The sequence below is a fragment of the Limulus polyphemus genome, unplaced genomic scaffold (genome assembly GCF_000517525.1).
Source record: "Limulus polyphemus unplaced genomic scaffold, Limulus_polyphemus-2.1.2 Scaffold1595, whole genome shotgun sequence".
Lineage (NCBI taxonomy): Eukaryota > Metazoa > Arthropoda > Merostomata > Xiphosura > Limulidae > Limulus > Limulus polyphemus.
Window position 1 is genome coordinate 21,489 of NW_013667205.1, and position 12,525 is coordinate 34,013.

The following is a 12,525-nucleotide window of genomic DNA, read 5'->3' on the forward strand; positions in this document are numbered from 1 at the left end:
ATGCATAAAACCAACTACTGTGTAAAAAATCCAAAACTTTTCACGGATCATTGATAAATTTCTCAGATACAGTTCAGTCTCCATTAATTTCAACAAGCCAGAGCCATTACATGCAGTTAACTGTCCTGCATTTTATGCAGCAAAAGTGGATCGTATTACAACAGGATGTTTTAAATCCTACACCCAGTGACCTGCTAAGGCACATTTACAATAAGCTCTGTCCCTTGCTGCATAGATGGTACAGCTATGGCAACTAGACTTGAGAAATGTTGTCTCCAAGAGATACCATGGCATCTAGATTATAAAACCATGTGGTGCCCATGTCAACAGATTGTCAATATTACTGTTAGGTCTTGATGGTTATTGCCAATCATTGAGACTGTCCAGGAGCAGAATGAGACATAGGAGCTGGTGTCTTATGGCTTCAGTGTCCAGTTATGTAACAACCTTGAACTGTGCTGCCACAGAGACAACCACAACCAGAGACATAACATTATTGAGATCAACAAAATGCTGCATGGGGTTACTTAGCAGATCCTCTAAAATGTTGTCAATGAGGGTTTCCTCACAATCAGAGGGTATCATGCTCAGGAAAGCTTTCCTATGTAAACTCCTCATAGAGCCATATCTTTGAACCTAACCCTATGTATTGTTTGATTTACTGTAGGGTTGTATCCATGGCTAAACTGAATGATGAATATATCCCAGTTTTTCACATCCAGACGCACTAGGACATTGATCACTGAACCACCCAAACTTAGTATCTCAGGTATACTATTATCTATCTGTATATTGTTGCAACAGTCCAGTGGACCACAGAATGTCTCAAGTAACATAACTTGGAATGGTTCAGTGGACCACAGAGTATCTCAAGTAACATGGCTTACAACAGTTCAGTAGACCACAGATTGTCTCAAGTAACATAACTTACAATGGTTCAGTGGACCACAGAACATTTCAAGTAACATAACTTAAATGGTTCAGTGGACCACAGAATGTCTCAAGTAACATAACTTACAACAGTCTAGTAAATCACACTCTCAAAGTAACATAACTTACAATGGTTCAGTGGACCACAGATTGTCTCAAGTAACATAACTTTACAATGGTTCAGTGGACCACAGAATGTCTTGAGTAATTTATGTACATTACAAAACACAGATGATTTTTTTATGTTTAATCTACTTGACATAATTTAAGTTTCTACTGTTTTCAATACATATAGAAAACCATGAAATCCATTAATGTGCATTTTTCTATCTTTATTGCTAACTGTAAGTTTTGCCTAGTTGTTATTTAAATTCAGTTCCTCTATTCACGTACCTTTGGTGAGGATTCAGTTACCTACATTGTAAAGTTCTTTGTTTATTGTTTCGAGTTAAAAGTCTCCTCCCCTTCTTCAAAGAATGAACTTGTACTCACAGTTCAGGTAATTGAATTTTATTGAAACTTTCACACTCCACTGTATAACTTAGCTATGATATGTGTAGTTCATATGAGTTTCCACTGCTATTTATACAAGTTTTAAAGGCTTTAACAGTGTGAATGAATATTGATTCGTTTTGTCATATCTGCATTGTTTGTTTACAGAAATACTTGGTAGTTTGGAAAGATGTCTAGAATAACAATTGTTGTACCAGTTTACTATATTTTCACCATAAACTCATTAAATGTCAAGGTAAAATTCATACGCTCAGCCAATTTGAATCAGAAAGGATTAATTTGAGTAAAAAAAAAAATCAAAAAATTATTACTAATTTAAAATGACTAGAGTTTATGCTACAGCACAGATCAGAAAATGTTACAATTTCTTAATATACATAGTCTTGACGAGCAAAGTTACACTATATTAGCAACTATTATTTATAGTAGATGATTTTTTTTTTTTGCTGTTCTATCAACATTTGTCCTGCAATACATATTAACAAGCAGCAGTGCCAAGTTTTCATAACTACTAACTTGTAGTCTTAGCACTAGTTTTACAGTCTTACAAGGCTAAAATCTGGGGTTTGGCTCCCCCACCATGGGCAGAGTTCAGATAGCTCAATGTAACTAATTTGTAAATTTTGGGGTGTACATTTTTGCCTTCATGAGAGATAAATACCTGTAATATTTTTAATGTAAAAAGATCTATAAAGTATACTTATAAACTTTCAAGTGTAGTCATGTTGTGGGTTTTTCATGAGATTATGATTAATTAAATAAGAACAATTATTTCTTAAAGCAGACAAAATTGCTTCAACATAATAGACAGAAATAGTTCTTAAATTAAGACTGAAAATTCAAACATATTCTAGTTTATTTTGACATCAGAAGTTGATTTTTGTGGATAGTTGCCACACACACACACTGACATAATATTTAGAAACACAATAGGTCAATGGTATCAGCTGAATGAGAGCAATTTGAACAGACTTATTTTATTTACACATTTTCAGTGTCATCAAATAGACTGCTTTCAAGAAAAACCTGTTTTAGAGTCTTATTACCCTTTGGCTACTCTGTATATTATGTTGAAAAACAATTTCTTCTACTTTATCTTAATACCAAGTAGCTTAAGGTGCATTATTTCTGCCAGGTACATTTTGGTACTTGCAGTATTGGTTTCCATTTTTACATTTGCTGGGCTCAGAATTGAATCTGTGACCTCTCACAGACCAGGTGAGTGCTCCGTCAAGTGAGATAAACGACGACCTGTCACAGGTCAGTTGAGTGCTCTGTTTAGTTAAATAAACGACGACCTCTCACAGACCAGGTGAGTGCTCCGTCAAGTGAGATAAACGATGACCTCTCATAGACCAGGTGAGTGCTCCGTCAAGTGAGATAAACGATGACCTCTCATAGACCAGGTGAGTGCTCCGTCAAGTGAGATAAACGACGACCTCTCATGGGCCAGGTGAGTGCTCCGTCAAGTGAGATAAACAAGGACCTCTCGATAGACCAGGTGAGTGCTCCGTTTAGTTAAATAAACGACGACCTCTCACAGACCAGGTGAGTGCTCCGTCAAGTGAGATAAACAATGACCTCTCATAGACCAGGTGAGTGCTCCATCAAGTGAGATAAACGATGACCTCTCATAGACCAGGTGAGTGCTCCGTCAAGTGAGATAAACGATGACCTCTCATGGGCCAGGTGAGTGCTCCATCAAGTGAGATAAACAAGGACCTGTCACAGGTCATTTGAGTGCTCCATCTAGTTAAATAAACGACGACCTCTCACAGACCAGGTGAGTGCTCCATCAAGTGAGATAAATGATTAACCCAGTAGTAATTGCTACCAAGGCATTTTTTAACTACTCAAATGACTACATTCTTCCCAACTCACACACACACAAAAAGACACATTCTTGTAATTTATGTGAGATCTGTTGGATGACCACAAGTCAAGTGCAGATTCTTTTGAGGTTTGTGGGACAGTTTTGCTGTGGTTACTTAATGACTATTTTCTCAGCATGGATTCAAACTCGAGAACTCTTGGACACCAGGCAAGTTACAACAGCAGCATTTCTAATTGTTTTCCATATGAAATGCTCTTTATGAACAAATACATTTTTATTCACATGAAAAAAAAAATCAAATTCTTAGCAGAAAACATCAGAAATAAAAACTTTTAATTTTCATTTTTAGTACAGTTTTCAAATACAAGTTGCAAAAAAAACTAGTTAATATCTGTGTTGTTACATTACGAAGAAAGACTACAGACCTGCAATATGTGAGTAATTAAAAAAAAAAACCGTGTCATCACAGAATATTCTTGCCGTAGGATAGAATTATATAAGATTTGGTTAGAGTATCCTTAAGAATAATTTAGATTCTTTTGATGAATATAAATTTTTAAGTTGACATGAAAGACTCGAGACATTCTTTGTTTACAGAACACTATTGGCTTTCATTACAAACATTCAAGCAAACACACTGATAAATGTTTCTTCTCTCTCTCTTTCAATACAAGTTCATTAATAATCTGCTCTTAGTTTTATCCTAATTGAATTGTAGTTTCATACTATTGATTTAATTCAAACGGAATAGTGTTTAGACAAAGCTCTGTTTCTTAGATTTAAAGCAGTTTGTTTCTTATTACACCAATGCATCCTAGTGTTTAAATCCTTATTCTGTCCAGAAAGAAACTCACAATTACATAATTTTCCATTTTCATTTCTGTATGTGAAATGTATCGTGCTTTTTTTTTTTTCTTAATGAGTTGTTACTAATCTTTCAATTACGATTATACTTACTGCTATGCACATACCAAGAGTAATAAGTGTAATCATAATTAAAAAATTAATATAGATATATCCAAGATAAAAGGAATTCCAAAACTGAAAGTTAAATAAGATTTTGCAGATGTAATAAAAGTAAAGCTACTTGGATTTTTTTCACAATTGTCAGAAAAGTAACTTTTTGATATATATTTTAAACTGATATCACAATTAGTTTAGAAAAACACTTAGTAAGTAAATATTTTGCATTAACATGTTATTTTTGGTATCATATACTGAATATTATTAGTTTACTTTTCATAATAAAGAAATTACTAATTCAATAACTTGGCCAGTACCATCCCGAGAATCATATCAGGGGTATGTACAGTCAAAAATGGATGCAAATGCTAATGTACATGGTCAACTAAAATATCTAACTTCTTTTATAAAAGAGTAAGTATACATTTACAGAAAACTAAATATGGAACATTGCTTAAGCAGCTCTTGGGTGAATTCCCAAAAATGGCAGTGGCTATTAGCTCTAGCAACAAACTTGTACAGAGGTTGGTTAAGGCACATTTAAGACAAATGGCTGAAAAAATTTGGAATACATGTGGTCAGTCTATAACTTCCAAAGATTAAGGCCAACATAATAAAACATGGTATCTGAGTAATATTACAAACAGCATTCAGTTGCTGTATTGTACAGATGCGCAAGAAGGAAGTAATTTTAACATCGTATCAAACTTTCAGTTGCAGTTAGCAGTATTTGTATTTGTATTGTAAAAATCTGAAAGGACATTTATCAATACATTCGACTTTACGGCTGTTTCGGCCATATTTTGAATGTCAGAAAATAACTTAAAATTGGAGTGAAAGAGAGAGGGAGTGACCCTAATAATGTACACAACACTAACACAAAGCAACATATCTGTGTGGAATATTATTAGATACCAGATAGGTTAGTGTAATACTTGACTTACACGGGACGTGACACAGAGATGAAAATAAAACCCTCAACTATTCTATTGTTTCATTCTTAATGATAAAAAGTAGACAGTAAATACTGTGTACTGGCTGGCATGTAGTGGAATAGTGGTGTAAGAGCTTATCTCTTAGTGTAGTGTCCCTCTCACTAAGTCACTTCTAAAAAATAATTAAGATCCTTTTTCAGCTTCCAGTATTTGACATGATGTGCTCAACTTTAACGTAACACTCTGGTCTTCATGTAAATATTCATCCTTTTCACATGCATGTCAATACTGTTTGTTGTTAAAGAGATGATCTGTTAAACAGCCAGATCGTTTCCTTATAAAGGTGGGGGGCTTTTTATTTACTCAGAATACAAATTATAATAATCCACCTGAATAGTATGTGTGATGTTAATATTTTCAAAATACCTTAATTTTTGTTTCCATTATTATTGCATGAAAGTTCAAGTATATCTACAAGCTCTGACCTAGCAAAGGAGGGTTACCATACTAAGAGGAAAATACTATAACAACAACAACAAAGTTAAACACAAGATTAAAGCAAATATGAATCATCACACCATTAATACCACATTCTGACTGGAATAACCAATCAGCCACAGCTACATCTGTTTGAAACTTGGCTTTTACAACTACTTGGTAACTAGTAGGTGAACAGTCATGTGGAAAGCCTCTCTCCGTGCGTCTTCCTTCAGAGGAAGTGGGATGATTGTTTTAGCCTTGATGTTGAGAAAGTAGGTTCCCGGTTGCTTTATTTTCTTTGACAAGTACAATACTGCCCCATCTTGTCTGGAAGAGATGTTCAAAAGTTACTTTTGTGGCTAGAATACATTACACAACAGAGATTAAAATTGATTTAAAGTTACTTTATAAAATTAAATATGCTTACAAAAAGAGTAAATCAGTTTCATCAAATCTCGTAGAGCTTACAATCCTTCCTTATATTTAAATAAAACCTAAAAGAAGACAGTAGTAAAATACGTTATAACTGAACTACCTGGTAACCAGTTGAAATAATCCATCAGTGTTACTGTTGTTCGATATCTCATACTTTTCATTGTCTTTCAAAAAAGTGATAATGGGATGGATTTGAAGAAGTCGGAGCTTTGGACGAGCGGCAGAGACTGGAAGTTTAACAATTATTGGTTGGTCCATTGCTTGTGTCATATTAGAAATATTTTGAGACTTTTGCCACTGCCTCTGTAAGATTAGAAAATAAAGACAATGTTTTGAAAGATGAAATATTTAAAACAAACAACTAGATTTTGTGTCTTGTAAATAAATGTATATTCCATTAACAATATTTGTTATTGATACCATTATCATATTATTACATTTAATTTTTTAAACTTAAAGATTTTTTTCCACTGTTAGTTTTAGGACTAACCTAAGTCTCTTAATCTGGCTGAACCTTGCATGATGTTACTTGAACTATGATTGCAAAACATCAATAACAGTAAGGGTACCCATGCGATGATTCAGTATATTATTTTAATTACTTTTTTATTAAGATACTGTATATCCTTAGTTAAAAAGTATATAAAATTAGCTACTGTAAGAAATTTCTGATCTTATAGTTGGCTTAATCGGAAGTTACTGATAATATTTATAATAGCATCAAAACTCAATAAATGAGCTAACAAACTACAAAAAAAAATTAAATCACCATCATATAATAAATAAGTGAATCATTACTGATTTAAAGAGTGTAATACATGTAAATAGCATGCCACTATAGATAATGGACATCACTGATAAATGTTGAACCAACTAAGTACTGATATTAGAGCAACATTATTATTGATATAATAATAAGATTAAGGTATTCAATTTCACACCCGCTTCATTATCTTTTAAATTGTATGAAAATTCTAGACCAGGCTTAGTGGTCTTTCAATTAGCTCTGGTACATAGGCATACAATGCTTTTTATACCTTTTTACTGAACAGTAGAATTATTGTTTGTAAGTTTATATAAAGACTGTTGCCTTGAGGTTACAACCTCCCTTAAGTTTGAATGGGAATGACTAGCCACGTGCATGGCACTAGTCACTCTGGGTAAGCCTAACATTCCGGAGTTGGCTAAGAAACCTTAGATTTGGTCAGTTTATCATTGAGAGAACAGCCCAGGTCCAGTCACACATACACTCTGATTTATATTCCATCCAACCACTTTATTCCATTTTCAGAAATATTTTTTGGAATCTCCCATAATTCCATGAACCTATCTTATCATTTCAGGACATATAAGTTTTACCTGAGAATACCATACACATTCATACAAGTTTCATGCTAGCCACCATTACACATCTAAAGCTACATATGTTAAAAAACTTTTTTTTACTTCTTTCCAGCCATTTAATGTTGACTAAATTGTCAATTTCTGGTCAATAATATATGGTTACAAATGAAATATTTAACAGAACTTTTTCATGTATACAAATATGAAATTTAATAACTTTGTAAAAACAATCTGTCAGTTATCTAGAAATAAAAACTTGATGGTTCAAACTTAATGACAAATACCATTTCCGAAGTTAATCGTTTGAAAAATTGCCATTTTTTCCCTGCCAAATCTCTTTTGCTTCGTCTCCCATCAGAACCACAAGCGTAGCAACCCTCTGTGGAGATTATCTTGTCCGTGGAAGGAACGTAACGACCAGTTTCAGGAATGTGCTGCTGATAAGGATACTGTGCAAGTCTGTTATCTCCGTAATCACCAGGGCCCGGAAGAAATTGTCCACCATTAATAGGAAGTAGGCCATTAACATACGCTTCTCCACCATTGGCCAAAGGACGTTTTGTTCCAAACGACTGAAATGTTGATGTGGTCACACAGTGTCTGTGACATAAAACAAACATACTTGCTGATATATTAGGCAACAAACCTAATAGTATAGCAATCTTAGAATGGTAGTATCAGTCACCATTAGGGTGATAATATGAAATGATAAAAATTGGTAATTGAATATATTAGGTAGAGGTTTTAGCCCAAGTTATTTTTTTGTTTGTAGTTAAGCCCAATGCTATACAAAGGGCTATCTGTGCACTACCCACCACGGATATCTATCTAGTTTCTAGCATTGTAAGTCTGCAGACATACTACTGTGCAACTGGGGGACTTTTGCAAAAGTTTTTGTTTGTTTGTTGATGTGCGAAATTAATTGTAATTGTACTGTGTCCACTTTGGGTATCTACCAAAACCAGTTTTTTAGCGTAATAAGCCCTCACCCCTACTGCTGAAAAAAAAAGAAGACTTAATTGGGATAAATACACCTGAATACATTCGTGAACACTTTTAATAAAATAGAAAACTCGAGAGTGAGGTGAGTACACATCATGGTAAAACATACATCTACAGAATGGACATATTAATATAAATACTTAAGAGTTCTTTCTGAACCTTGACAAGTCATACAGGAAAATGTGTAATATTTCTGTTCAGGTACTATATTGTTTGTTTTTTTTTGCACACATACTATTACTAATAAAATATCAAAATTCCATAAACCAGTTAAAATGCACCATTAGAAATTGTTGTAAAAAATAACTAAAACGGTAATCTATATCAGTATTATTTATTGTGAAAATTTGTTTCTATTAATATAAGCAGCAATGGGTGTGGTTAGGCTACCGTGCTAAATATAGCCAAATTCTTTAAACAATAGCGGCTTCAAAATGGTTAATGTAAGTTATATAGGTGATTAAATTTTTCTGGACTTTACCATTCTTATCAAACTGTGTAAGTATGTATTAAAAGAAGCTTTACCTTATCCAAAGTTAAAATACCATAACTTGAGAAATGATAGTGAAACAAAGCTCACAAATGTTATTGAAAACATCCAATTGTACTCATTTCAAAGTAGGGAATATTTAAATTTCGTATTATAAAAAAAGAAACTTATTATTTTATTGGTTTGTTTGTTCCCTCTATTTATTTATTTTACACAAAACTATGATTACAGTTGACCAAGACTACTTACACTTACCCTTGCCCAATTCTTTGGTATCCATCTGGACACAGACATATATAGTCATTTGCTCCATTAGGAACGCAACCATCAGTACAGGAACTACCATGGCAGGGAGTACCACCACCACCACCAAGTCTGCTACCATCTATAATAAAATGTGTTAGTTACGTGCTACTTATTGCTCTGAATTCTTTGTGAAACATTAACAACAGTTGAGGTTATAATCTCTGTTTTACTCACCTATACACTGGTTCCAGTAGTAATGTAGAACAAACCCTGGTGGGCACGCACATCGGTAAGTTCCTTCAAGGTTTTCGCATCCATACTGGCAGCGTCCATCATGCAGACACTCATCTGAATCTGTTGACAAAATAAGCCTTTTCAAAGTCAGTCTAATATTATATTATATTCATTAGTTATAAAAATATCAATATTTTGATATCGATAAGGATGCAGTAAGAAAAGGCATGGAATTGATTAAAAACCATTATATGTTATAAAAGTATTTTCCACTGCCAGAACTCCTTACAAATATTATATACAACAACAAACTCAAAACCACCACAAAGTGAGGTGTAATATTAGTAAATCCTCAATAATTACTCAAACACAGCAAATCTTCAAAAGGTTCACATTCAACAATATTAGCTATTGTACTTAAAGACTTCTGTACACATATGGTGGACAAGCAGAAGTTCTCCAATAAACATTTTCTGGCCTACATGGCAAACTTGTTAAATAATCATCCAAACAGAGAAGGTTAAGCTGGCAAAGTAGGCCTGTGATGGTTTTATTGTCTTGAAATGTTTATATGTTTCACAGTAATTCCTTTATGCTGAATCCAAAAATGATATCCATTTCTCTCCATCACGTACAGATTTTTCACAAAACATCATAATGCAATACATAAAATAGAAAACACAACACGTAGTTTTGAGACTAAGAGACGTAGATTTCACACATACACAAAAAAAACAGGATGATTGAGGATGGATATTCACTTGACATCAATGTTCTTCCCTTTTCTTCAGTTTGTTTGTATACTTGCTAACAAACATAATAATAAAAAATTTTCATTGTGGTAAACGAAATTATATTTTGATCTAAGTAAGAGTTTTTTTTCTTCCTGACTTGTCAAAAATCCTTATGTGATAGAAAAAACATTAACGTTATTTTCAAAATCTGTATAGCTGAATTATGGAAAAAAACATTTAAATTTCATATTGCAATAAGGAACTTTTGTTTTGTAAGATAAAACAGTTTATAACCTCTATTTATGGTGTTCTTCTTTTACACAGAAACGTGACTAAAGCATGTGTTATTGTAAAATTTACATTGTTTTCAGTGTAACTTTATAAGTAAAATTGTATCTTGTCCTTGTTAAATATAAATATTGATGTGTATCAGTCTAATTCGTGATTTTTAGATGAACTTTTTATTTGTAAATTGTCTGAAAGGTTTTATACTTTGTTTTTTTATTAGAAAACATATTAATTACACTGTGAGTAGCTCTATATAAATACATGACAAATATTACAAACCTATATCTAATAATCTGTTGCTTTAAATCATTAATCGCGAAAAACAAAAATCACAAGCATAACACATTTTCAATAACCTACTATGTCTTTAGATGATCTGACCTAAAGTTATCAAACATCTTTAATTACCAAATAAATAAAGAAATAAGTAGTGAATTTATATATTCATATGAAACAAGCAGTTTACCACTGTATTAAGTAATTTTGAAAAACTAGTGCCTGCTTATTAGCAGCCTTTAACAAACACCAAACAGTGTCCAAACACAGATTGGTATAAAGCAGGGAAAGTGAAAAAATGATAGCTAAAACAAACACTCACCAATACACATTGTTCCTGATGGATCAGTAACGTAGCCTCGTGGGCAGATGCACTTGAAACTTCCTGGAATGTTTCGACAGGTTCCAAGAGGAGAGCACAAATGAGGCTGTTCCACACATTCATTAATATCTGGAGAACACCATAAAACAAACCTAGTCACAAACCTATGTCCACACATTCATTAATATCTGGAGAACACCACAAAACAAACCTAGATCCACTCATTCATTAATATCTGGAGAATACCACAAAACAAACCTAGTCACAAACCTAGATCCACACATTCATTAATATCTGGAGAATACCACAAAACAAACCTGGCCACAAACCTAGATCCACACATTCATTAATATCTGGAGAACACCACAAAACAAACCTGGCCACAAACCTAGATCCACACATTCATTAATATCTGGATAACACCACAAAACAAACCTGGCCACAAATGTAGATCCACACATTCATTAATATCTGGAGAACACCACAAAACAAACCTATGTCCACACATTCATTAATATCTGGAGAACACCACAAAATAAACCTGGCCACAAACCTAAATCCACACATTCATTAATATCTGGATAACACCACAAAACAAACCTAGTCACAAACCTATGTCCACACATTCATTAATATCTGGAGAACACCATAAAACAAACCTAGTCACAAACCTAAATCCACACATTCATTAATATCTGGATAACACCATAAAACAAACCTAGTTGAAAAGTCAACTATGTATCTTGCTTACCAGGAGAAGACTATAAAATAATTTCAGGTGTAAAGCAAGATGTTAGATTTACACACATGTACTACTTACTGGAACTTAAGAAAAGCTTTACATACGAATGAAGGGAAGATTGTTTTCAAATTTTGAACTTATACTTGTAGCAGGAATGCGGGGAATATATGTGCCTATAAAGATATTTTTCTTGTACTTTAGTAAACAGGTTCAATGTATCAAAAGTCACTTCCACCATGAGAAAGACAATTTAAATATTGCAAAATCTTGTGCAAAACTGTTTGAATATGATTATGGACAATGACTTTTATATCTATAGGTACCGCATTGTTTGACTTTAACATCATCAAAACACACCAAATGATTGTATCTATTGTATTCTGCATGAACAAGTTGTTCTATAAAATTTAGAAAAGAGCTAAAATGGGATAGAAAAAATATAACGTTTAAAACGTTTCAACACTGTTAATGTGGCATCATTAGGTAGTTGGCACAACTAAACACGCCAATGTCAGAAACATAACTTTGAGTTTAGTATAAGTATAAACAACTCCTTGCATTATATTTATTATAGATTTGTATTCCTTTATTAAAACAGCTTCTTTTATTTTATATTTATTAATATTAGATTCTCGATAAATAATGTTCATTTTATTTTCACTACAATGTTCTGTATCTTTTATTATTACACCCTAATATTAAATTTACTCATGAGAATGAGGGTAACTTATATTTTCTAAATGTCATGGTTAGTAGG

At 33.0% G+C, this 12,525-nt stretch overlaps 1 protein-coding gene across 1 annotated transcript in view; it reads right to left on the bottom strand.

The window, feature by feature from the left end:
- Window positions 1-3,593: 3,593 nt before the first annotated feature.
- The window catches only part of LOC106464239 (fibrillin-1-like), a 145,626-nt gene continuing 136,694 nt past the window's right edge, over window positions 3,594-12,525 (bottom strand). The window contains exons 61-66 of the mRNA XM_022391951.1: window positions 11,027-11,155; window positions 9,407-9,526; window positions 9,182-9,311; window positions 7,719-8,034; window positions 6,191-6,393; window positions 3,594-5,982 (exon numbers count right to left, since the gene is read on the bottom strand). Coding sequence (XP_022247659.1) covers window positions 5,826-5,982; window positions 6,191-6,393; window positions 7,719-8,034; window positions 9,182-9,311; window positions 9,407-9,526; window positions 11,027-11,155 — 1,055 coding nt within the window. The 3' untranslated portion in view covers window positions 3,594-5,825. The remainder of the gene's footprint in view (window positions 5,983-6,190; window positions 6,394-7,718; window positions 8,035-9,181; window positions 9,312-9,406; window positions 9,527-11,026; window positions 11,156-12,525) is intronic.